Below are 27,922 nucleotides of genomic sequence, written 5' to 3'. Positions count from 1 at the left end.
TGTTTTTCAAATGTGTGGTCAAATATTTGTATGCAGCTCTCCTCTTATAGCTTTGTCACTTCCACGTCTCCACTGCAGTTTTCATGCAGATATTCCTGATTCAAGACTTCCACATTCTTTTAATGGTAAAAGGACCTTTATACTCCACCTGAAGTCAATCTACTTGTGAATCAAGATTACCAACTAAAAATGTGTAATAAGTCACCTGGGTTTGCTAATATTTTAATGGTTACATAAATATCTTTTGACAAAGTGCTGACATATATTACTCCCCTCATAGATTTTAACTATGTTTAAATATTTATAATTGCCATGAATAACTGAAATTAAGCTCTGGTTGTCTGGTAGCCAGATTCATGCAGTGTTTAGCCATGTTGGACCCAGGATATTAAAGAGACAAGATGGGTGAGGTCATACCTTTTATTGGACCAGCTTCTGTTAGTCAGAGAGAGAAGCTTTCAAGCTGAAGAGCTCTGTGTAAGCTCAAAAGCTTGTCTCTCTCACCAACAGAAGTCGGTCCAATAAAAAAAAAAACATACCTCACCCATCTTGAGACTAAGATCCATGACCGCTGTATTCCAAAGCATTTGCATGGTTTCCCAATTTTAGCATATCACATTTGACCACGTCAAAGTATTTCTGCCCTCCACTTTCACCTCTTCATTTTAAAGTGCAGTTTTACTTTAAAAAACTTACCAAAAAAAGTGATACCTTAAACATGGGGAACAGTTTTATCAGGTATTTAGTTGTATCTGATTTTAGTGGCAGATATTTGTTGCTTTTTAGTTCTGTTAGCTCTACTAGCTAATAGTGAGCTGGATTCTGTCACTTTTTGTGCATCAACAGAAATGTAATAAAGTCAAACCAGTGAGCTGTGTAAATCCTTTGATGGCAGTGGGGCTACACAGGTTTTACCAAGGATCTAATTTGCCCTGAAGAACTTTTGTTGTTGCAATTTTGAGAAAAAGCACACAAACTAAACCTGAGTGTACAAGGCTGACCAGAAACACTTATAAATTGAAGACATTTGATATAGAAGTCTATTGAGACCTCCCTAACATATTTTTAATCACTTTTCAAGTTATAAGCACACTAATTCAAGTTTAGAGTAGGACTGTTGGTTAATCACAGTTAACACAAGCGATTAGCTCAATAAAATTAATTGTGATAAAAAAATTAATTGTGATTAAAAAATTAATTGTGATTAAAAAATTGTGATTAATTGCAGCTTTAATTGCACTGTTAAACAATAGAATACAAATTGAAATTTTTTGGATGTTTCTCTACATTTTCAAATATATTGATTTCAATTACAACAGAATACAAAATATACAGTGCTCACTTTTTATTACAAATATTTGCACTGTAAAAATAAGAAATAGTATTTTTCAGTTCACCTCAGGCAAGTATTGTAATGCATTCACTACCATAAAAGTGCAACTTACAAATGTAGATTTTTTTTTTTGTTACATAACTGCACTCAAACAAAACAATGTAAAACTTCAGATCCTACAAGTCCACCCAGTCCTACTTTTTGTTCAGCCAATCACTAAGACAAACAAGTTTGTTTACATTTATGGGATATAATACTGCCCGCTTATTTACAATGTTACCTGAAAATGAGAACAGGTGTTTGCATGACACTTTTGTAGCCGGCATTGCAAGGGATTTACGTGTGACATATGCTAAATATTTGTATGCCCCTTCATGATTTGGCCACCATTCCAGAGGACATGCTTCCATGCTGATGACGCTCGTTAAAAAAAATAATGTATTCATTAAATTTGTGACTGAACTCTTTTGGGGGAGAATTGTATGTCTCCTGCTCTGTTTTACCCGCATTCTGCCATATATTTAATGTTATAGCAGTCTTGCATGATGACCCAGCACATGTTGTTCGTTCTAAGAACACTTTCATTGCAGATTTGACAAAATGCAAAGATGCCGCCAATGTGAGATTTCTAAAGATAGCTACAGCACGCAACCCAAGGTTTAAGAATCTGAAATGTCTTCCAAAATCTGAGAGGGACGAGGAGCGGAGCATGCTTTCAGAAGTCTTAAAAGAGCAACACTCTGATGCGGAAACTATAGAACCCGAACCACCAAAACAGAAAATCAACCATCTGCTGGTGGCATCTGACTCAGATAATGAAAATGAACATGCATTGGTCTACACTACTCTGGATCGTTATTGATCAGAACCAGTCATCAGCATGGACACGTCCTCTGGAATGGGGGTTGAAACACGAAGGGACATATGAATCTTTAGAGCATTTCGCACGTAAATATCTTGCGACGCCTGATATAACAGTGCCATGCGAATGCCTGTTTTGACTTTCAGATGACATTGTAAACAAGAAGCGAGCATCATTATCTCCTGCAAATGTGAACACACTTGTTTGTCTGAGTGACTGGCTGAACAAGAAGTAGGACTGAGCGGACTTGTAGGCTCTACAGTTTTACATTGTTTTGTTTTTGAGTGCAGTTATTTTTGTACATAATTCTACATTTATAAGTTCAACTTTCATAATAAAGAGATTGCACTACAGTACTTGCAATGCGGGAATTGAAAAATACTATAGTTTTTTACAGTGCAAATATTTGTAATAAAAAATAAATATAAACTGAGCATTGTATACTTTGTATTCTGTATTGGAATTTAAATCAATATATTTGAAAATGTAGAAAGCATCAAAAAATATTTAAATAAAAGGTATTCTCTTATTGTGTAACAGCACAATTAATCACAATTAATTTTTTTAAACTCTGGCTGTCAAGCAATTAAAATCAAATCTTTCACATTTTAATTCACAAACCTATTAAAATACAACCTATTTTAACCACTTTTTCCAGTGGATTTCACGGCAGAATTTTTAACCCTCAGCTGTTCATTTGACATGTCAAATCCCATCCCTGCCTCCAAAGATACAATTTTCTGTAAATTTTTCTACACCTCATTTACTCCCTTCCCCTTCTGACCTCTCACCCTCCCCCACCAGTGTCTTAGCTCTGAGGTTATGGAAGTTCCTTTTGTGAAATCCACTACCACCACCCCCAAGCACACACATGTATCAGGAGCAAAGTTAATGATTAACATCCAACCCACACCACACAAATGTAATTCATTTTAAGGACTTTTTTTTTAAGTGTTTATATGCACCACAAAGTGGAGTGTATTTAAAATGCAGTGACATATCTAACAGTAGCACAAGTGAATTTGTGCATCACTGAGCACAAAGGGGACACAATCTCAATGGGGGCTTCTGGACTCTATTGTAATAAAAACTAATAAAAAGCTTCCAGACAGACAGTGAACCCAACACCACTGTCAATGTACTAAAGAACCAGCAAGTGAGGGTACCTAGATACTAACTTAACTTGTCATTATACCAGATATGACAAGTTAAAACAAAACAAACAAACAAACTGGTTAAAAGTAAATTAGATTTTTTTTAAATGTCAATTTAATGTGTGTTAGCACCAGAGGCAAAAGAATTATTATATTTGACTGAATTCCTTTAGCTTTTTTTGTCACTTAAAACTGAAAAATGCTGCAAGGTAAGCAAAATGGAATACAACAAGATATCCCATTGGTTGGTTTGTGTTGCATTTCTCATAACACAGATGCTTTCCAGTGTCTTCCTATTATAGTGCCTTTCCTTACAGAGAAGCCAGACTGGAAAGATCTGTATCCTCACTTTTGGTATAATACAGTACACAAGACAATATGAAAGCATCGTTGTATCACATATCAAGTTGCATAAGTTTATATGCTGCAATGCAATTCATGAAGTGCCAGAACAGACATGCTGTTTTACAGATTTACTTACAAAACCTCTTCACCTGTTGGTTTAAACCCTACCAATTCCTTCATAGGCTCACTTAACTATGCGACTTATTAATCAAAGTGGACAAAGGAAAAATGTAATACTGATCTCTTGGGAGAGATTTTATTAACTTATAATTGACATTCTAGTTCTCTGTATGACAAGTCTGCCACACTTTAGGAAATATGCTTTATTGTTCATATACAAAACTACATGATGCTTTTTAATAAGCACCAGAAACCATGAAGACTTAAGTGCTACAGTATATTTTGTAGTGATTGTTACCTTGTCCCGATATTTAACAGGTCAAATCGGCAAAGCACTTCTAGAAAGTTGCTGGGTTTATTCAAACGCACTAATTATGCATTATGACTGGTATGCTCAAATCCATTCATTATACTGCAGATTAAAGGTCTCCGATAAAAAAAGACCATTTCAATACATTCCTCACATTATCAATGCTAGAAAGTCTAGTCACCATATTTATCTTTACTGAAGCTAATATGAATATATAACTAAAGTAACTTCAGATTTTATTCAGAAGAATCTATTTTCCAACAAAAAAACTTTGTTTTTGACAATAATGAATGACTATATTGCAAGTGACATTCTGCACCAAAAGCTGGAGGGCTGGGACTGCAACTAAAAGTCTACATGTCAGCAATACAGACACTTTTACATGAACTCTGACCATTTTTAATATTAACATTAAAGACCAGGTGCTTTAAAGTTTGTGCGCCTGTCAAGCAATTAAAACCTCCACACACAAAAAAAGAGGAAAAAACCCACAGAACACAGTATATCAGAGAATATAACACATTAGACACTTCCATGACATCTCAGATCAGATTGGCAACTGAAACTTAACATCCACCTGAGCTTGCTTTGCTAAGGTCACTATTTCTGAAAGTTTCACAACCTGGGAGGGAAAAAGGAAATAAAGTTAAAGATAATTAAAGAAATATTAACAGTTTAACAAATGACATTACTAAACTTTAGGAGTTCGACTAGACAGTCTATGTTACGAAGTGATGTCAGAAAGAGCTTGCCATAAGAAAAAAAACAGATTCATAGATTTAAAGGCCAGAAGAGACCATTGTGATCATGTAGTATGCATGACACATACTACAGGACTTACCTGAATTTAATTTCTGCTTCAAGTCCAATACCTTTGGTTGAACTAGAGCATCTCTTTTAGAAAAAAAGAGTTAAGATTCTGGATTTAAGAAGTTTCCTGTGATGGAGAATTCACCACAACTCTTAGGTTGTTCCAATTGTTAATCACCCTAATTGTTAAAATATGCACCTTATTTCTAGTTCACATTTGTCTAGCTTAGATGCCAGGTGGCCAGCATGGATTACTAAGAGATGTTAATGATGTTGTTTGTTCATAACTTTATAAAACCAGAAAATTGTGCATAAGTAATCTACATAATCATGTGATCCTATTACTGTCACCCTCATTTTCCTTCTTCCATTTGTTTTTACACCTACTTGCTGCATCATGTCTTAAAACAAAGCTCTACAGAGAGTTAGGACTTGTCTATGAAGAGTTGTACCTGAAAGTTGCATGTGTGGACATTCTTATTCAGGAACAAGCCACTTCCTGTTTAGTTTAAGTCACGTTGAAAATGGGTTAAACTAAACAGGAATAAGCCACTCCCATTCCAGAACAAGAGAATGCTCACACATTGCTCTTTAAAATTAATGGCCTACCTGAATCCATGTTAACTTTCAAGTGTAGCCAAACCCTTATTTTTTTATATACATTTATACAGTGCTCAGAACAATAAGCCTCAATCCAACTGGGGCCTCAGGGTATTTTTTTTTTTTTTTTAACACGAGTAAATATTCTCTGGAGAAATGTATGTTATTTTTAAACTACTAGTACTTTTTAAAGTGATTTTGGTATATAGAATATAATTTTAAATGAACAAAAATTAATTTGGGTCATGTTAATGTTGTCAGACTTATTTCTTCATTTATAAAACAGTACCAGTAATTTTAGATGGTGGGCACCTTATACAAATGCAATATAGGTCTAAAACCCAAATTCTCTGCTGCAAAAGCACTCTAATGATCAACCAAGGGCTCGATCAGCTTAATAGGATTTTCACTGTGCCCTTAAACTCAGAGTTTTGCGGATCAGGGTGAGCAGGTTCTTTCACTGAACGCAGCTTGTTCTGGAGAGTTCAACCCCAGGAGCAAACACTACAAATGATTCAGATTATACACTGATAGCACCCTTGCTTATTAGGGAGTTCAAATACTTATCTTGGCCTTGAACTACTACAAGTGTTGACCTAAAAGTACACTACCAAGGAGGGGCGCACCATTAGAAGTGCAGCCTTTCAGATGAGATTTTAACTTGAGGTCCCTTCTGCCCATCTACAAAGTTAAAGATCTCTTGGCTCTTTTATTTAAAAAAAAAAAAAAGTAATAATCTAGTCAATATTTCTCTCTAGCAATATAGAGCAGGTTCCTAGTTTGGGGTAAAATAGATTCTGCCTACAAAGTCACCACCCTACCAGTTACTTACAGCTTTGTGAAATACTTTGGATACATAGTGTCAGTCATCTTCAAGGCTTCAAATATTTTCTCCTAGACTACAGTTTTAAGTTGACTGGGGGAAGATACAACTTTACTAAGACTTCATGTTAAAGCATAGCATCTGTTATGAAGAGTTATGCGAAAAGCTCTTTCTTGCTCACCATTTTAGCAGCTTCATCCAAGTCATCACAGGCAAGGATTTTGAGGCCACTAGCTGTTATTAAAGCTTTGGCATCATCAACTCGTGTACCTGAAGAAAGAGAAGTAGTGTTAAACAGAATTCAGTACTGAATGAAATAATGACCTACTAACTACCAGCTTCAATCAGAGACAGTGTGAGCTGGTGATGATCAAGTTTTCCAGGACAGATCTACCAAGACATCTCAAAATTGAGATAAGTACAGTATACACTAGAAGGCTTTTATAGTACCAGCAAGTTAGATTTGCTGTTCTAAAATATCAACTAAACGGTTACCAAAAAAATCAATATGGTAAGAAGTAAATATTGAATAGAGTTATCAAGAAAAACACTGGATTTTAGATGTTAATATATATTTCTCTTTACAAAATATTCTTGTTTACAAGCAATTTTGCTATACATTAAGTGAACTGCTAAACACGGTGATCGCTATTATTAGTATACATAAGTATACATAAATCCAAATACTTAGATTTACACAGTAGTGAAGAGTGCTCACCTTGTAACCGTACAACAATAGGTATTTTTAGGTCCAAATCCTTTACTGCCATAATGATTCCTTGTGCAATAACATCACACCTCATAATGCCTCCAAAAATATTCACCAGAATAGCCAGTACCTACATACAGAAAGCAGCATGTAGGGTTATACATTTAATGATAGAACACACATCAAGTCCACCATCCTATTAGATTATTATGAAGAATTTTAACACGCAGCAAAATAGACCATCACATCAGATAAAGGGATTCATCCAACTCAGATGGGCAACAAATCAGTTCTAAAACTTCAAGCTCTAGAAATTCAGTGCTAACCAGATAGTTTAAGAAAGCCTTCATTCATATTCTATATGAATTCAGCAGACAAGTTACTAATCTCTAAAATAAAGTACATCAGAATCCTTTTTATTGGATTTCATTGGGACTGGGTCCAGAACAGATAATAAAAAATTCAGCTAATCTGGAGTATGGGACAGTGTGAGGCTGCAGCGCCATCTAGTGGCCAACATAAGAGATTGCCCACTTCTTGACCAGTGCGCACTGTTAAGTTTATACGGTGAGTCGGATAAACATGGTTCTACTGTACAGCAAGACAATTATTGCAGGGTATAGAATCATAGGACTGGAAAGGACCTTGAGAGCTCATATACTCCAGTCCCCTGCACTCATTGCAGGACGAAGTATTATCTAGACCATCCCTGACAGGTGTCTGTCTAACCTGTTCTTAAAAATCTCCATTGATGGAGATTCTACAACCTCCCTGGGCAATTTATTCCAATGCTTAACCACCCGAGAAGGCAGATTTTCCTAAAGTCCAACCTAAACTGCCCTTGCTGCAATTTAAACCCATTACTTCTTGTCCTATCCTCAGAGGTTAAGGAGAGCAATTTTTCTCCCTCCTCCTCGTAACCTTTTATGTACTTGAAAACTGTTATGATATCTCCTCTCAGGGTAGGTCTACACTATCTGCCAAATCGGCAGGTAGCGATCGATCCCGAGTGCTCCCCCGTCGACTCTGGAACTCCAGCGCCGCGGGAGGAGCAAGCGGAGTTGACAGGGGAGCAGCGGCAGTCGACTCACCACCGTGAAGACACCATGGTAAGTCGATCTAGGTACGTCGACTTCAGCTACACTATTCCCATAGCTGAAATTGCGTACCTTACATCGACTCCCCCGCCTAGTGTAGACCAGGGCTAAGTCTTCTCTTTTCCAGACTAAATAAACCCAATTTTTCCAATCTTCCCTCATAAGTCATGGTTTTCCTGACCTTTAATCATTTTTGTTTCTGTCCTCTGGACTTTCTCCAATTTGTCCACATCTTTCCTTAAATGTACCACCCAGAACTGGACACAATACTCCAGCTGAGGCCTAATCAGCATGGAGTAGAGTGGAAGAATTACTTCGTGTCTTGCTTACAACACTCCTGCTAATACATCCCAGAATGATGTTTGCCACTTAAGCTTCAAAGATGTTCCGTGATTTATTTTTGGTTTTGGAAAGGTTTTATATTTGCCATTTAAGACACCAAGACTAGCAGGCACGAATAACCATTCCCTTTATAAAGAAAAAACAACCTGATTTGTAAGAAGTTAACTGAAATAAGATGCGAACCAAAAAGAAACATTTTGATCTATAACAAGAATGTAAAAATGACTGCACCATAACTTTTCCTGATAGTCTTGCTCAACCAATTTTCTGGGGAAAGCACATACTTTTATTCAAAGAGATTAAACCTCAGCTACTAAAATCTATGTCATAACTGTTCCATTTGCCAACAGTTTGGCCTTCCAGTTTAAGACAATCCTGCTAGAAGTATTCCCCAAACTAATACTTTGGTGTGTCACCCGTAAGATGAACTCTGTTAAAGGACCTATATTAGAAGAGAGAATGAGCATGCTTTTTTAGACTGAAGGTCATTAGCTTTACCATCATGTCTTTGCAGACTACATTTAATGTTAGAAGTTAAATTACGAGTAAAAGGGGTAGGGCACAGGAAAATGACACATTCTTCTTGAGCTCTATTATACAGTCTGTATGAAGCTACTGCAAATGACCAATACACCAGGACAAAATGCCCACTCAGTAGAGAGAGAGGGTTAAAATAAGTTCTCTAACATAAGCAAGTCATTTTCAAATACTTCAGCATATTGCAATGTTCATTCTTTTACTTTCCTAGATAAGGGATACAGCAGCTACCATACTGAAGTCTTCAGCACTGGAAAGTATGCTTTAACACAATATACAGGTGGCAGGGAAAGCAACCAAACAGGCAAACAAACTGACTTTAGAACAAAGAGAAGAACTACATTTTAAAAAGTAGTTCTTCAGCATTTTAGCTCCCTTTAAACAAAGTCAAGTTTATGGAAACCGTTTTAAATTATTTTAGTCAAAAGGAAAAAGTTATGATCTTCTCCCCTCAAACAAGCCTAGATGGCAAAGAGCCCAAGGCTAAAGGACTGTGAGGTTAAAAAGTACTTTCAGAACTTGACTGCATGTCTCCGAGGAAGACAAGGGGGGTGAGGTAACGTCTGTTATTGGACCAACTTCTGTTAGGGAGAGAGAACAAGAGAAGCTTTTGAGCCACACAGAGCTCTTCTGATGAGATCTTGAAGAAGAGCCCTCTGTGGCTTGAAAGCTTCTCTCTCCAACAGAAGTTTGTCCAACAACAGGTATTACCTACCCACTTTGTCTCTCTAATATCCTGGGACCAACACAGCTATAACATGTTTGAGGGAGTGATTTGATCATTTCTGTAGCTACCAGGTAGGCCATGCCTTTGTGTTGGTACACTGTGGAATAAAAAAAGGATTAAGGAGGGGGGTGGTGAAAAATCAGAAGGTTGAGGTTCTACAGAAGGGTGTAGGAAGCCTGGCTGGAAAGCAAGCAGATAGGAAGCATGGTTGTTTGGTTAGAGCATGCGGGCCGGGATTCAGGACTCCTGGGTTCTATATCTGACTCAGTCTCCACAAAATTTCAGTGTGAATAAAAAAAGATTTTTAAAATCAGATTTTTAATAAAGATTTACTTAAAACTTAAGTTTCCAACCATCTGTCTCAAGGCTTAAACTTACAATAAAACCTACTGATTTAAATATGTTTTAGAAGTCAGGTTATTTTATTGAAATAGACTGAAGTGTTTGCCAAAGCAGCTGAGCTCAGCTGAGATGCTCATGCCAGCTGGGCCTAGATATAAACACACGAACTGGTGACAAGTTGATAGGCACCCTCACCTAGTCCAGTAGAGCCAGAATTCAATGGCCTTCAGGCTACGGTACAAGGCCCATCTGCAGAAATTTGATAAGGGTGGACAGGGAAGGGATTAACTGGATCACTGTCCTGCTCTCACCGCAGGCAACCAATACTAAGTGATGGGAAAGACCAGAGCATCAACAGTGCTTCAGAAGATTTCAACAATTGCTGTGCTAAGACCTTCAGTGCATAAGGCAGCAGGGAAATCAGTGTGAATGCCAATACCTCATGAACCAAATGAGCCAAGTCAGTACACATGAGAGCATGATGCACAAGGAGTGCTTTGATTGCAATAAGAGCTCTGACATTTCTCAAAGCAAGGTCTGCAGCAAGAATCAAAGGAAATACTATGGTCTTCAAGATTAAAAGGATCAATCTGCATATGTCCTCAAACACGACATCAGTTCAGTCTCCCAGTCTTGAATCTATAGGGAGAGGACACTAGAGGCTTTGAGGTGGAGCTACGTGGAGTTCAGGCTTCAGAACGGCAGAATGCCAGGCAAGCAAATGGCTCTCTGTACTTCCTGCTGATCCTTCTTCTGGAGAGGTAAAATGTCATCCAGTGAGCTGGAGCTCAGTACCACTGATATCAGGCACACTGCCTGCAGTGAAGCCCATGGCTTTATAGAATGACAATGTCTCAACACTGGGCCCAGAGGGAAGCAGTGTCTTTCTATTCAGTAGCTGAAGCCAACTCAGGCTACTTCCAGAAGCTCTTCTTCACAGCATTTTGGGCTAGCCTTGTGCTGATCTTAAGGGAGTTTTCTACCTACAGAAAAGACTGGAGGCATTCCCCAAACACTTGAATGAGACAAATACAACAATCCCTTCACAGATGCTGGATCCCAGGCAAATGACACAGCAAGCATGCTCATCTGTGTACATGATTCATCAGATCACGTTTTCTGTACTTTTTCTCAATGCATTCAATCATTTTAAGATTTTAAATGCTGCTTTACACTGGGCAGTGGTGTTCACTAAGCTCTCATCTCTCCACAGCTAGCTCAGCATCTCCTCCCCTACTAACTCACAGCCAACTCAAGCAGCACATAGCACTGTATTAGTCATCTCTCTGTTTCCTACCATCAGCCTCTGCCCCTCTGCTTCCTATCCATCTCATCTACTGCCCAAGGACACATCTCCTACCTTTTTCCCAGCTCCCATGAACCACCATCCCTCTGGAATCAGTCACTTCTCATCACCCACAACCCCTCCAGCTGCACAACTGTCACTACCTATCTGATTTCTTCTTCACTCAGCATTCCACAAAAGATAATGGGTTAAATATGGTATTGTTCGTAACTGTATTAATCTCTCCCTTCACCTGCTAAGTACCCCACTGTTCTATAGAACCACAACTTACATCCATTGTATCTGCCAGCCTGCCCTTTTTGCTGCAGACTTAACCATCAATGGAGGTGGAATACAAGCAAGCAGTGATACCATGGATACCAAGTTCTATTTGTCAGCGTGACTGATAAATACAAAGTCAAAGGGGTACTTCATAGGCAAAACCAGAATTGCACTAGTGACTCACTTCAAGCTCTTCTCCATTCTGCAGGAAGAGATGAAATACTCCAAAAAGATACTGATGAGTACTCATGGGCAGTATTGCTTTGTGATGTGCTTTGAAATTGAGTACACTGAGGGAATGATTTAATTCAGGAGGAAAAAACAGGATGAGGGTTCAGGGAAAGAAGTTTGGGAGGAGAGGGATGGGAAGAGGAAAAAAAGTGTGACCTTTTTAAAATCTTCGCTGGATGATTGGGGAGAAAATGTGAGCAGAAGCGGGTGGGTGAAGGCCTCAAACTTAAAGTGAAGCGTTGTTAGTGCAGAGTGCCACATAAACTCAGCTTTCCTTCGTGGTATTACTCCTATCCATCAGTAAATGTATGTCATTAGGGCAGCCCTAGAGTTCTTCCTCCTGTTGCCCAAAATTATACTCAGTTAATTTTTAATTAAATGTTCAAATAAAATGTATATATTATTCCAACACAGGTACAAAGATCCTGGAGCTCTTCAGAATAGTACTGGGACATTCGTATCCTTCCAGGCAAGTTATCAAAATAATTTTATCTTACAATGTTACTATGTTACCAAATAGCACCTTAGAATCTTAAAGTTTATGTACAAGTCAGACAATACCCGTTACAATCCAAGTCTGGAATCCTGTAACTGGATCTGCATGCACACACACGTGCACCCGCACGAATCTAGTTGCAGGTTTGGTACTTAAGTCAGGGATGGACAAGAGTCTAACCTGATACCAACATTTCAGTTTCAAATTAGTTTTCAAACAAGGAAAGCACATGCTTCGGACATTCTAAGAAACCTCTTATTAGCCTAGCTGGCCACTGATCTAAATACAAATAAAGCAGAATTTCTTTAGCAATACTAAAATTATCTAGTGTAAAATAAGATAGCCTGGTTTGAAATCACTTAGTTTATTCAGCAAGGACAGTTAAACAGCTTTAAGGATTTTTAAAAGGGTAATAACGGCACCTCTGTACTTGCTTACAGTACTACAGACGTGATTTTTAAAACTGTGGATCAAGTTACTGTGTTGTTCATTTGAGTCTGCTAAGTGTATTAGCGCTTAAAAAAAGTACACCAGAACTGAAGGTGCAAAGATAATTAAAAGGTAAGTTATTTACCATTTATTCTGAATACATGTAACAGTGTATCTTCTCTATGTTTATATTGCATCTAAATGACTCTGGTCAGTTCCTCGAGAATAACTGTTTCCATTTAATTTGCTACTATCTTTAACCTAACTTCAAATTACACAGGAAAGTGTTACTTTATTTATTCCCTTTTTTCATACTAATCCTATTAGAAAATTCTACTTTTATTTTTAAAAGGAGTATTTTTAATTCCAACTAAAAAAGTGACCTGCAAAGAAGGGTGTTTGGTAGCCTCCTCCTTTTAATAAATATAAAAAAATGGAATATTTTCTTCAGAACAGGGTTTGCTTCTTCTGGTTCCTCCCCTCCTCTCAGATACATTACAAGTGTTAGGTATCCTCTACTAATTTTGCCAGTTAACTGCTTAGGAAAAAGTAGAGAACTACTGGGAATTACATCACAACTGTGCAACTGACAGATATTTTGAGTATTTGAATCTCCCACAGAGCCTTTTCTCATGCTTCTCCCTTCAACTGAGGGCTGAGAGACTTCCTACTTCAGTTCTCCTTTCCTGAAGGACTGAAGACTGATATCCTGACAAGTAAGAAACGCAGAAAAAACTTTAACATGTTTTTCAGGCACATCATAAAGTAGCAAAGACAGCACAGTTCTCCCCTCTTCGTAGCTCACCTTTAAAAACCACGTCTACTAGTGAAAACATACAATACATACTATGCATTGTCTTATGATGTTTTAAAATAATTATTCAACAGTGCAGAACTTTGAAATACTAATCCTTGTTTTACCTTTTTATCTGAAGTAATAAGTTTAAAGGCTTCAGTTACTTGATGTACTGTAGCACCACCTCCAACATCAAGGAAATTTGCTGGAGTGCCTCCGTGAAGTTTAATTATATCCATTGTGGCCATAGCTAAACCAGCACCATTCACTGTAAGAAAAATAGTTACATTTAAGAACTCCATTACCAGTAAGTACATCAAAGGCATCTAAACATCTATTATGTAGAACATACGTACCTAGACAGCCTATGTTTCCATCTAGTCCTATGTAGTTGAGGTCTGCTTTAGCTGCATCCTTGTCTCTCTCATCCTCCTGTGTCCAGTCCTGCATATCAAAGATTTTCTGCTGACGATAGTATGCATTGCTATCAAAGTTTATCTTTGCGTCCATACACATCACTTGGGAAACAAACAAAAAAAAATTGTTTAATGCCTTTATCTTTGAAAAAGCCAAATACTCTGAAATACTTATTCTATTGTATATCAGAGCACCAAATAATTCGTTTTGGGCTTACATGCTAACTCATGAAGCCTTCATTCCATAAATTCCAAGGCCAGAAGGGAACATTGTGATCATCTGGTCTGGCCTTCTGTATAATACAGACCACAGAACTTCCCTAAAATAATTTCTAGAGCACATATTATAGAAAATATCCCATCTGGATTTTAAAATTGCCAGTAGTAGAGAATCCAACATGACCCTTGGTAAATTGTTCCAATTATGCCTTACCATTAATATGTGCTTCATTTCCAGTCTGAATTTGTCTAATTTCAAGTTCCAGCCATTGGATCTTATTACACCTTTGTCTGCTAGACTACAGAGCAGTTTATCATCAAATTTCTGTTCCCCACTTAGTTATTTATAGACTAATCAAGTCACTCCTTAACCTTCTCTTTGTTAAGCTAAACTGACTGAGTGCCTTCAGTCTACTCACTATTAAGGCATATTTTCTAATGCTTTAATCGTTCTCATGGTGCATCTCTGAACCCTCTCCAATTTATCAACATCCTTCTTGAACTGTAGGCACCGGAACTGGACACAGTATTCCAGGAGTGGTCGCACCAGTGCCAAATACAGAGGTAAAATTTCTCTCTGCTCCTCCGATATTCCCTTATTTATGCAACCAAGGATCACAGTAGCCCATTAGGCCACAGCATCGCACTGGAAGCTCATGTTCAATTCAATACTCATCACGAGCCCCAAATCTTTTCCAGAGGCCATGCTTCGCAGCACAGAGTCCCCCATCTTGTAAGAATGGCCTATACTCTTTTCTCCTAGATGTATACATTTATCCATATTAAAATGCATGCTGTTTGCTTTTGCCCAATTTACCAAGTGATCCAGATCACTAGCAGTGACCTGTCCTCTTCATTTATCACTCCAATTTGTGTGTCATCTGCGAACTTTATCAGTGATGGTTTTATGTTTTCGTCCAGATCACTGATCAAAGTGTTAAAAAGCATCAGGCCAAGAATCAATCTCTGCAGGATCTTACTAGAAACACACTTGCTTGATGACGACTCCCCATATACAATTGTATTTTGAGACCAATCAGTTAGTTAGTTTTTAAACTATTAGATGTGACATATTAATTTTGTAACATTCTAGTTTTTCAGTCAAAATGTCTTGTGGTATCAAGTCAAATGCCTTACAGAAGAGTTAAGTATATTACATCAATACTATTACCTTTACCAAACTTATAATCTCATCCAAAAAATCGTTAAGTTAATTTGACAGGATCTGTTTTACATAAACCTATATTGATTGCTAATCAACCAATTACTTTCCTTCGATTCTTGATCAATCAAGTCCTCTATCAGTTGCTCAATTATCTTGCCAGGATCAATGTTATAGGCTTGTCAGTCTAACTACCCAGGTCATCCTGTTTACCCTTTTAAATATTGGCAGAATACTAGTTTTCTTCCAGTCTTCTGGAATTTCCCAAGTCTTACTGCAAATCAACATTAATGATTCAGCAAACTCCTCAGCAAGCTATTGAAGAGTGATTTTTACAATATTTGTTGCATTTCTAGTAGTAACGTGTCTAGAACAGTAAACACATTCACCTAAATAAGAAACTGTGCACCAAAATAATCCTTCCACCATGCCCTTTGTATATCTTTAAAAAAGCCACCCACTTAGGCTTCTGCTTTTAAATTAAACCTATGTGTTTCATAAAGAGAGCATATAACGAAGTCAAAAGAAATGCAGAAAAAGTCTCAGAAGAATACCAAAAAAGTTTCTCCCACAGATAGTGGAGGGACATTGGGGAGGGTAATACTAAAAGTCTAAGCAGACTCCTTGCATCGATGAAATACCATGTAAAAGGTTAAGATTTTGTCAGTTATTTTTAGTAAAAGTCACAGACAGCTTGGAGGGCAAGAAACAAAAATTCATGGAAGCCCACAGAATTATTGGGTGGGGGGCTGGCTGAGGGGGGACAACTAAAGCCCAGGCCCTGTGGGTGGGAGAAGAGATCCCAAACCCCAGTCCGTGGGGGGGGGGGGGGGAGGAGTCCAGATGGAAGCTCCGCCCTCCTTTCCTAGGGCCCCCCCCACCTCGCAAAGCAGCTGGGAGCTCCAGGTCCCCTTTCTTCCCTCCTGCAGCAGCTGGGACCTCCAGGCACCCTTTACTCTCCCTCCCACAGCAGGGGGGGAAACAGAAAATGTCACGGAGGTCTCTGAAAGTCACAGAATACATTGCTTCTTTGACCTCTGTGACATAATCTTATCCTTAACCACGTACTAAGGAAACTGACACAAAAGAGACCCAACTAAGCTAGGTCTAAGTTCAGAATATCAAGTACAGTTTCACTAAAAAAACTGACATACAATATAGTCTTTATTCTAACACTCTTGTATAAAAAGTGCATTGAACTGCCTGCACAAAACTAGATGTGCAAATCTGAACAGCAGGGCTCAAGCTGAGACTTAGGCCTGGTCTACAGTACGCGGTTATTTCGGAATTAGCCGAGTTACTTCGAAATGAATCTGATTCCGTCCACACGACCAAACCAGTTTTTTTTATTTAAAGGGCTCTTAAATCCAATTGCTGTACTCCACCTCGGCAAGTGAAGCAGCGCTAAAATAGAGATCGCAGTTCCAGGTTACAGGTACTGTGGACGCAATTCAACGTTATTAGCCTCTGGGAGCTATCCCAGAATGCTCCCTTGTGACTGCTCTGGACAACACTCTAAACTCCGATGCACTAGCCAGGAAGGCAGTAAAAAGCCCCTGGAACTTTTGAATTTCCTATTTGGTCACCACCAGCACAGACGACCATCAGCACAGTCCACCAGCACAGGCGACCATGCAGTCCTGGATTCTCAGACAAGCTCCAACATGGTCCAAACGGGAGGTACTGGATCTCATCACATGTTGGGGAGACGAATCTGTTATGGCAGACCGATGTTCCAAAAAAAAAAAAAGAAACGCAAATACATATGCTAAAGTCTCCAGGGCCATGACGGAAAGAGGCTACTCTAGGGACATAGAGCAGTGTCGTACAAAAGTCAAGGAGCTCAGGCGAGCGTAACAAAAAGCCAGGGAGGCGAACGAGCGCTCTGGGTCACAGCCCCGTACATGCCACTTCTACCATGAGCTGCATGCTATTATGGGGGGGTGACGCCACCACTACCCCACCACTGGGTCCGTGGACACCTGCAAGGGAGGGAGTAGCACGGAGCGAAGAGGATGAATTTTTGGAGGAGGAGGACGACAGTGAACAGGCGGCAAGTGGGGAATCCGCTTTCCCCCCTAGCCAGGAACTATTCTTAACACTGGAGCCAATAGCCTCCCCCAGCTCCCAAGGCATGCTCCCGGACCATGACCCTGGAGAAGGCACTTCTGGTGAGCAAGAGCTTGATCGGAGCCACGCGGTGGGGGGAAAACCCAGCTGCGCTGGGCTGTTCACCTTTAGTTTAGAGGGCTCATCCCTGCTCAGAGCCTCATCAGAGCCACGCGGTGGGTGTGGGGGTGCGTGGGGAGAGGGTGCTGTGTGAAGCGATCATCCCAGAGAGCCCGCAGGCCCTCCTTTTGCATGGCAAACCCACCAGGCATTGCCTGCTATGGGAAAGGGGGCCTGGCAGTTTGAAAGCATTGAAATGAATGTGGAAGAAGCAGAACCCCACGTGCCCCTAGGGCTTACCATGGCTGCCTGCAAGCTGAATTCTGTTGCCTGGCCACATGTGATGGCTTACTCACACCAAAGTGACAGGCACTTCAGTATAAGAGGCAAAGTGTAACCTTGTACAGAAAGAACATGTGCTGTGTACTATGAATTGCCTGTTTCACTGAGAAAGAGTGTCCCCTTTGTTCTCTAAAATGTATCTTTTAAAATACTACCCTCCCTTTTTCTCCTCCCGCAGGTGCAAATGTTTCAACACGGCCTCTATCTACTCCGTCCCAGAGGCTGGTCCAGATTAGAAGGCGGGAAAAACTAACTCTGGACGACACGTTCATCGAGCTCGTGCAGTCCTCCCGCACTGACAGGGCCCAGCTGAATGTGTGGAGGTAAAAAATTGCGGAGTCACATAAAGCATTACATGAATACGAAGAGAAGAGGGAAGTGCACAATGAGAGCAGGCAGGATGCTATGGTCAAGCTCATGGGGGAGCAAACTGACATGCTCCGCTGTATGGTGGATCTAATGCGGGAAAGGCAGCAAGACCACAGACTGCCGCTGCAGCCCCTGTATAACCGCCCTCCTTCCTCCCCAAGTTCCATAGCCTCCTCACCCAGACGCCCAAGAACACGATGGGGGAGGCTATGGGGACCCACACAGTCAACCCCAGAGGATTGCACAAGCAGCAGAAAGCTGGCATATCCAAAATTTTGATTTGGTTTCTGGACATCCTTCCCTTCTCCTCCACCCCTCTCCCCCGTCTAGTTTCTGATTTCTCAATGTTTTGTGCAAGAAATAATAAAGAACAGTTTTTAAACAATTGTGACTTTATTTCCTTTCATATATATAGGGGGCAGGTAACTTTAAGAGAAACAAACAACTGTCACACAGTACCCTGGCCAGTCATGAAACTGGCTTTCAAAGCTTCTCTGATGTGGAGCGCGCCCTGCTGCGCTCTTCTAATCACTCTGTTGTCTGGCTGTGCGAAACTGGCTGCCAGGCGAGTTGCCTCAACCTCCCACCCCGCCATAAATGTCTCCCCCTTACTGTCACAGATATTGTGGAGCACACAACAAGCAGCAATTACAATTGCAATATTGCTTGTGGTGAGATCTAACCAAGTCAGTAAACTGCGCCAGCGCGCTTTCAAACGTCCAAAAGCACATTCTACCACCATTCTGCACTTGCTCAGCCTATGGTTGAACTGCTCCTTACTACTGTCCAGGCTGCCTGTGTATGGCTTTATGAGCCAGGGCATTAAGGGGTAGGCTGAGTCCCTGAGGATAAGTATAGGCATTTCAACATTCCCAACAGTAATTTTCTGGTCTGGGAAGTAAGTCCCTTCCTGCAGCTGTGCAAACAGACCAGAGTTCCTGAAGATGTGAGCATCATGCACCTTTCCCGGCCATCCCACATTGATGTCGGTGAAACATCCCTTGTGATCCACCAGTGCTTGGAGCACCATGGAAAAGTACCCCTTGCGGTTTATGTACTGGCCGCACTCGGTGTTCCGGGGCCAAGATAGGAATATGCGTTCCGTCTATCACCTCGCCGCAGTTAGGGAACTTCAGTGCATTAAAGCCATCCACAACGGTCTGCACATTTCCCAAAGTCACTACCCTTGATAGCAGCTGATCAACGATTGCATTGGCTACTTGCAACACAGCAGCCCCCACAGTAGATTTGCCCACTCCAAACTGATTCCTGACTGATCGGTAGCTGTCTGGCGTTGCAAGCTTCCACAGGGCTATGGCCACTCGCTTCTCAACTGTGAGGGCTGCTCTCATTTTGGTGTCTTTGTGCTTCAGGGCAATGGACAGCAAGTCACAAAGTTCCATGAAAGTGGCCCTGTGCATATGAAAGTTTTGCAGCCACTGGGAATCATCCCATACCTGCAACACTATGCGGTCCCACCAGTCTGTGCTTGTTTCCCAGGCCCAGAATTGGCATTCCACAGCATGAACCTGGCCCAACAGCACCATGATCTCCCAATCGCCACATGCCGTGCTTCTAGGAACGTCTGTGTCCATGTCCTCATCAGTATAGTAATCACGCTGTCGTTGCTTCCTTGCCCGGTTTTGCAGGTACTGCACATACTGCTGGATAATGCGTGGGGAATTTACAATGGTCAAAACTGCAGCGGAGATCTGAGTGGGCTCCATGGCTATGGCGCTTGAATGGGTAATCCTGGAAAAAGGGCGCAAAACATAGGAGAGCAGAGTGGCAGCGGAAGAGGTGCTGTTCGGTTCACGATAGCTGAAAAAAGGCGGGAAATGGTTGTCTTCTGTAGCTTTCATGGAGGCGGGAGCCCAGGACAGACAACATGGAGAAGCTTGGTAGCGCAGCAAGAGCGGGAGAGCAGAGTTGGCGGTGGAAGCTGTGCTGCTCGGTTCACAATGGCCAAGCAGAGTTGGCAGCGGAAGTGTTCGATGAGAAAGAGAAAGAGTAGATACTAGAGATTACATAGGAAGACGAGAGAAAATGTGAGGTGGAATCATAGTAGCAGGAGAGCAGCGGTGCACCATCTGCTGAAAGCGGTATGGCGTCTGCACGCCAAAAAGGTGCGAAATGATTGTCTGCCATAGCTTTTGCGAAGGGAGGAGCGACTGACAACACACACCCAGAAACACCCGCGAGAATGTTTTTGCCCCATCATGCACTGGGAGCTTAACCCAGAATTCCAATGGGCAGCAGGAACTGTGGGATAGCTACCCAAAGTGCACCGCTCCAACATTCGATGCTAGCCTTGGTGCTATGGACACACTCCGCCGAATTCACTCGCTTTAGTGGGGACACAGAAGACCGAACGTATAAAATCGCTTCCAAAAATTCAAATAGAATAAATTCGAAATAATTTCGTACTGTAGATGTACCCTAATACTGAAAATGTTTAAAGGAGGAACAGCAGAGATGTGCCGATACCTACAACATTCCAGCAGATTTCAAGAGACAAATACTTACTAACAACAAAACAAACCTGTAGTGTCTGAAAGACACTTCAAGTGTGTAGCTGTACTTTCACACCACCATCACAGACACTGGGAAAAGTTAAGACAAATGAGAAACAGAAAGAAGGTACAAGTACCCAATCTAACTGTAGAACTCTACTGAAAGGACTATAATTGGTTGTTATTTAAACTACATTTCCAAATTAAGACAGTGTTTTCATTATAACTTAACTACACACCAAGAAACTGCATGAAATGCTGTAAGAAGCTTTGGGTGAAGGAACTATAGCTATAATTTAACCTTTGTTGTATCTGAATTTAGGCTGTCTGAACAAGTCCAAAATGCTAAGACCATCAGTTGCCTTTAAGGCAGCTATTCTTAATCGCTACAAAGTCAAAACTGAAGAAAAGAAATATCCTCTAAAAAAGCAATACTTTTATACGCTGACTTTTCAAATACAGTTTTATTTCAGAGAGGAGAGTTTAAATTAATCCACATCTGATTAAAAACTTCATTTCCTGGGTATCCTGTAGTCATAGGCGTAGTTTGACTTCTATATGGGGGGGAGGGGGGGCGGCAGCTCCAGTCAGGCCAATGGGGCTGCGCATTGGGGGGGACAAATTATGCACCTACCCAAGGCTTGCAGTTTGGGAGGGGAACACCCCCTGTTTCCCCAAACTACACCCATGTCTGTAGTCTCTTCAGAGTAGGATTTCTAAATTAAGGAACAAGCCGAACTCAGAAAAGAAAATCTTTTGGATTTAGTTATCTACTGCTGGCAAAATAAGAGGTTGGCAGCTAACTCTAAAGAGCATAATGTCTGTCAAGCACTTACAGTATGTTTGGCAAGGAAGTGGGGTTAAGACATTACACTTTCTTCAGTGTCTAGGATGAAGAGTCAGAAGTCACTAGTATTTTGGGTTGCTCAGTTTTTTGAAAAAAATCTTTGACTGTCCGATTTTCAAAAAGGGCCTAATGTCTGAAAATTGCCCTTTCAAAGTACTTCAAGTTGGGCACACAAAAGTGCAGTCGCTTCTTAAAATCTTGGTCTAAAGAGTTAAACCAAAGGGAAATAAGATAAATTTGTAGTTACGGAATTACAAAAGCTTGGATTCTTTCCAAGAGGAAAAGCTATTATTGTACACAATTGAATGCAACTTCATTCTTGTTCCTCTCTCAGAAAAAAACGCGGATTCTTATAGCTACCAAAGCTTGTTATATCACCAGTGTCAATCTCCATCTGAATGTTAAGCCTTAGCTGCCTTTATGGATTACCATGCATGCACGATTAGGATGCATTCAGTAGTAGCAGAATGGTCCACTAGTTTTGTATGCTCCGAGAATATGTGTTTACAGCACAAATATTTCACATAAACTAGTTTAAGTCCCACCTTAACTACTATTCAAAAACTGATTTGAACATCTAAATATATAGGGCATTAGCATGAATATTGCAGTCCATGTTTATGATGAAAGAAAATTCCAAAAAGCATTAGAGAAATGTGAAGCCAGCCCCCAGTAATTTGCATAGAATTCACTCCAGGTATTGGGCTCCCAGATCCAGTGCTGAATATTAGGGCTGTCGATTAATCACAGTTTTAATCACACTGTTGAACTACAGAATATCAATTGAAATTTATTAAATATTTTTGGATATTTCTCTACATTTTCATATATATTGTATTCTGTGTTGTAATTGAAATTAAAATGTATATTATAAATATTTGCACTGTCAAAATGATAAAATAGTATTTTTCAATTCACCTCATAAAAGTACTGTAGTGCAATCTTTGTCATGAAAGTTCAACTTACAAATAATTTTTTTTTGTTAAGTAACTGCACTCAAAAACAAAACAATGTAAAACTTTAGCACCTGTAAGTCCACTCAATCCTACTTCTTTGTTCAGCCAACTGCTCAGACGAAATTTTTTTTTTTTTACATTTACTGGAGATAATGTTGCCTCCTTCTTTACAATGTCAACAGAAAGTAAGAACAGGCATTTGCATGGCATGTTTGTAGTCAGCATTGCAAGGTTATTTACGTGGCAGATATGCTAAACATTCACGTACCCCTTTCATGTTTTGGTCACCATTCCAGAGGACATCCTTCCATGCTGATGACACTCATTAAAAAAAATAATGCATAATTAAATTTGTAACTGAACTCCTTGGGGGAGAATTGTATGTCCCCTGCTCTGTTTTATCTGAATTCTGCCATATATTTCATGTTATAGCGATTTCAGATGACAACCCAGCACGTTGTTCATTTTAAGAACACTTTCACTGCAGATTTGACAAAACACAAAAAAGGTACCTGTCAAGGTTCCTTCCCCACTCTGAACTCTAGGGTACAGATGTGGGGACCTGCATGAAAACCTCCTAAGCTTACTTTTACCAGTTTAGGTTAAAACTTCCCCAAGGTACAAAATTATTTTACCCTTGGATTTCCACTGCCACCACCAAACTTTATCTGGGTTTACTGGGAAACGTAGCTTGGACACTTCTTTCCCCCCAAAATCCTCCCAACCCTTGCACCCCACTTCCTGGGGAAGGTTTGGGAAAAATCCTCACCAATTTGCATAGGTGACCACAGACCCAAACCCTTGAATCTTAGAACAATGAAAAAGCATTCAGTTTTCTTACAAGAAATATAATAGAATATTATAAATATAATAGAAGTAAAGGAATCACCTCTGTAAAATCAGGATGGTAGATACCTTACAGGGTAATTAGATTCACAACACAGAGAATCCCTCTAGGCAAAACCTTAAGTTACAAAAAAGACACACAGACAGGAATAGTCATTCTATTCAGCACAGCTATTCTCTCAGCCATTTCAAAAAGTCATAATCTAACACATACCTAGCTAGATTACTTACTAAGTTCTAAGACTCCATTCCTGTTCTGTCCCCGGCCAAAGCATCATACAGACAGACACAGACCCTTTGTTTTTCTCCCTCCTCCCAGCTTTGGAAAGTAACTTGTCTCCTCATTGGTCATTTTGGTCAGGTGCCAGCAAGGTTACCTTTAGCTTCTTAACCCTTTACAGGTAAGAGGATTTTTCCTCTGGCCAGGAGGGATTTTAAAGCGGTTTACCCTTCCCTTTATATTTATGACAGTACCAATGTGAGATTTCTTAAGATAGCTACAGCACTCAACCCAAGGTTTAAGAACCTGATGTGCCTTTCAAAATCTGAGAGGGACAGGGTGTGGTGCACACTTTCAGAAGTCTTAAAAAAACAACACTCCAATGTGGAAACTACAGAACCCGAACCACCAGAAAAGAAAATCAGCCTTCTGCTGGTGGCATCTGACTCAGATAATAAAAATGGACATGCCCTGGTCTGCACTGCTTTAGATTATCATTGAGCAGAACCGGTCATCAGCATGGACCATGTCCCCTGAATGGTGGTTGAAGCATGAAGGGACATATGAATCTTTATCGCATCTGGCACATAAATATCGTGCAACACCGGCTACAACAGTGCCATGCGAATGCCTGTTCTCACTTTCAGGTGACATTGTAAACAAGAAGCAGGCAGCATTATGTCCTGCAAATGTGAGCACACTTGTTTGTCTAAGCAATTGGCTGAACAAGAAGTAGGACTCAGTGGACTTGCAGTCTCTAAAATTTTACATTGTTTTGTTTTTGAATGCAGTTGGGTTTTTTTTTACATAATTCTACATTTGTAAGTTCAACTTTCATGATAAAGAGAATGCACTACAATACTTCTATCAGGTGAACTGAAAAATACTATTTATTTTGGTGGGGTTTTTTTGTTTTTTTTTTTTTTACACAGTCCAAATACTTGTAATCAAAATAACAGTATAAAGTGAGCACTGTACACTTTGTATTCTGTGTTGTAACTTAAATCAATATATTTGAAAATGTAGAAAACATCCCAAAACATTTAAATAAATAGTATTCTATTAGTGTTTAATCGCACAATTAATCTTTTTAATCCCTCCACAGCCCTGCTGAATATGCTTGCAGATGTTTAGGTGCCACCGTCAGTTTTACTACACTTTTCAAAGTACCGTGTTAGTCCTAAATCCTCTTACTGTATATAGGTGGAGAAACTTTAGCAGAACCTCTATATCAGACAACAGGCTCTGTACAGATTCAAACTGCCCATCTAAAAAAATTCTATAAAGAAGGTACTTTACCAACTCCTGATGCATCTTCTACCATAGGGTTTATTTCTACCATGGTGGCATCGTATTTCAGAAAGAGATTATATATCTTGATCATATTATCTGCTGCTTCATCCAGCAGGTTAGGGGGAAATCCCATTTTCTGGGCCAACTGAAAAGTAAAAAACAAAGTATTTTGGTCATCAGTTTATAACATTAGACATTAAAATCTTGAATTATGGTTAAAATTTAGATATTAAAAAACCCCGTATATATATTACTATAACACAACTATACAAATCTAGCCTGTAGCTACAGAACTTCACTTACCCTGAAGGGAATGGCTCCTTGCTTTTGTTTTTTAAAAACAGTCAATTGCATTGATCCTACAAGGGACAGTGAAATTAAGGCTGCCAGGCTATACACCGGCCTAATTTGAGTATCCACATCTGGAGCTAGATTTATATTCTTTATTGTAAACCAAACAGTACATTAAAATATCTAGTAATAATTGTTTGGAAGGGTCAGTTTTCTTTAATCAGCCAAAAGACTGTATAAAATTTATTAAATATATTTACAAAAGCAAAACTCCCTCTAATTATGATTGTGTGGAAATGTACTCTCTAGTACCCTGACAGCTTGTTCCTTTTTGATGCCTTCCACAATATCAATGGGTTCCTTAATTATCGCATCAGGACTCTCTGCAGCAATATCTTCAATGTTAACACCACCATGAGAACTGCCTATAAGTACAGGACCCTAAAGAAAGAGAAAATGTAAATGTAAGACTTTTGTATAATTCACTATCTTAATTCTTTCCACAAATATTTCAAAGAGCCTCTTGTGTTCAGTATTAGATTCTTGGCTTTTGGCAATCCACTAAAGTTGTCTTTTATTCTCCTACTGTTGCTATCTTTTCATTCAAGATACTTATACAAGACTTTTATGATATACGATGACCAAAGAAATTTTCCAACTCTAAACCCTTATATCAAAAGGAAGCTTTTCGTATGTTAACATCACTATTTATACTTTGGTAAGAACATACCATACTGGCTTATAGTTAGGACAGAAAAAGGCAGTTATGCAATGGTACATCATATCCTGTGTGTCCCTTCTTTGGGTTACGCTGTCAGTGAACAGAGAACAACCTTCATTTTCTTCATAGTTTACCACACTCCAGCCTCTGAAGATAAATCTAGGTCTGCACAGCCATTTGCAATAGTTGTTGCACTTTATTCCTATTCACAGAGGTTCATAAGCCTTGATAACTATAACCACCTCTGAAAACTTGTCACAGTGTTTCACTGTTTAGTGACATGAGTTTAGTGGTGTCAATACCATTTCACAGTGCATAAAATGTGTCAAAAAGGCACTTTCACAATTAATCCCAACAGAGGCACCAAAAACTCAATGGGCATGGAGACTGAACAATCCTAGGACCCTGGAAATGGTCCATCAAGTTCAGGGTTGAGGCATGTTTGCTCATATGAGTCAACCATCATTCACTGTCACTACATATGCAGTACTTGTTGCATGCATAATGAGAGACCTCCACTTGCTAGACTATTAAGTCAGTACTTCCAATGAGCACATAAGTAGGGTTTAAAAAAAACCATACTTCGGAAGCATAAGTGCAATTACAGTTGTAGAAAGCATGGTTGTTGCTGTAGTGGACAGGCTTTTTTTTTTTTTTTTTTTTAATAAAAAGAAAATCATATTGGATGCCCTTCTTCCAAAAGAAAGGTTCTAGAACCATTTCTTAATATTTTGAAAACTATATACTGAATGCAGCTGCAAGGAGAGCTGCAAGTGCTTTTGAAAACTTTCAGGCATAATTACAACTCAGTATCGTTAGAGCCTAAAAGTTAGTATTAGTTCTGCTTAAGACATGACAAGTACATTTCACTCCTTCAGCTGCTTCTGCCCGGTAGGGTTTTATTTTTTGAAGCAAAGTTTGACACTATCAGAATGCATGATATACACCACAGAATCCTCACATTTGGGGTTTTTTATTTTAAATTCTTACACTTCTAGGAAAACATGTATGGTGTTAATTAGGTGCCGAGACTCAATCACTAGGAGAATTCTTGTCCAAAAAACAAGAGTCCACAAATTTATAAGCAATAAAACTAATTAGCAACAGTTGACAGCAACCCTGTCAACATAAAAAGAACAGGAGTACTTGTGGCACCTTAGAGACTAACAAATTTATCAGAGCATAAGCTTTCGTGGGCTACAGCCCACTTCATTGGATGAATAGAATGGAACATATAGTAAGAAGATATATATATACACACACACACACACAGAAGGTGGAAGTTGCCATATAAACTGTGAGATGTGAATTAATTACTCAATTAATTAATTAAGACTGAAATATTGGACAGTTTCCTATGAAAAGGAAGAGGCCCCTGAACCTAAGAGGAAGAGCAGGGGGAAAAGGAGTAGATAGAATACAAGTTAGACATTTACCAGTTCACCCACTATGCCTGATTTGCATACAAATTCTAAATCAGAGAGCAGAATTGTTTCCAAAAAAGTTCTTATAACATTGTAAGTGAGAGAGTGATCTACAGAATTTACTGAACCATCCTCTCTGCGGGCTTTCTAGCATTATTGCACCAACCAAGGAAGCTGGCAGAGGCCATCTGCTCCAGCTCTGAGCTTTAATGATGTAGTTGTGCTTTGTACTCCCAAAAGAAATAAGCCTAGCAGAACGTCGTAACCTGGGGAGAAGATAGCTCTGGTGCACACATCACCAACTGGACAGTTCCACAGTTTGTGCAGGACTCAGCTGCAACTCTACACACACACACCCCCCTGGTGTCTCCAGGAGCACCAGTATCCTTAACATAAAAAATAAGGAGCTTCGCTAGACACTAGAGTAACGCTGCAATGGATCACCACCACAGAATTACACGTCACCCTCATTGGGCTAGTGTAATTTTAAGTTTAATGCTCATC

The 27,922-nt window shown here is 39.7% G+C and overlaps 1 protein-coding gene across 1 annotated transcript in view; it reads right to left on the bottom strand.

Moving 5' to 3' along the window:
• Positions 1-3,936: 3,936 nt before the first annotated feature.
• Positions 3,937-27,922, bottom strand: part of SUCLA2 (succinate-CoA ligase ADP-forming subunit beta) — a 42,237-nt gene continuing 18,251 nt past the window's right edge. The window contains exons 5-11 of the mRNA XM_037893993.2: positions 25,586-25,714; positions 24,989-25,127; positions 13,987-14,148; positions 13,756-13,898; positions 7,076-7,196; positions 6,539-6,627; positions 3,937-4,746 (exon numbers count right to left, since the gene is read on the bottom strand). Of these exons, the coding sequence (XP_037749921.1) occupies positions 4,672-4,746; positions 6,539-6,627; positions 7,076-7,196; positions 13,756-13,898; positions 13,987-14,148; positions 24,989-25,127; positions 25,586-25,714 (858 nt within the window). The 3' untranslated portion in view covers positions 3,937-4,671. The remainder of the gene's footprint in view (positions 4,747-6,538; positions 6,628-7,075; positions 7,197-13,755; positions 13,899-13,986; positions 14,149-24,988; positions 25,128-25,585; positions 25,715-27,922) is intronic.

The sequence above is a fragment of the Chelonia mydas genome, chromosome 1 (assembly GCF_015237465.2).
Source record: "Chelonia mydas isolate rCheMyd1 chromosome 1, rCheMyd1.pri.v2, whole genome shotgun sequence".
NCBI classification, from domain to species: Eukaryota; Metazoa; Chordata; order Testudines; family Cheloniidae; genus Chelonia; species Chelonia mydas.
The sequence above is the reverse complement of the archived record's forward strand: the minus strand, read 5'-3'. Positions and strand labels throughout refer to the sequence as shown.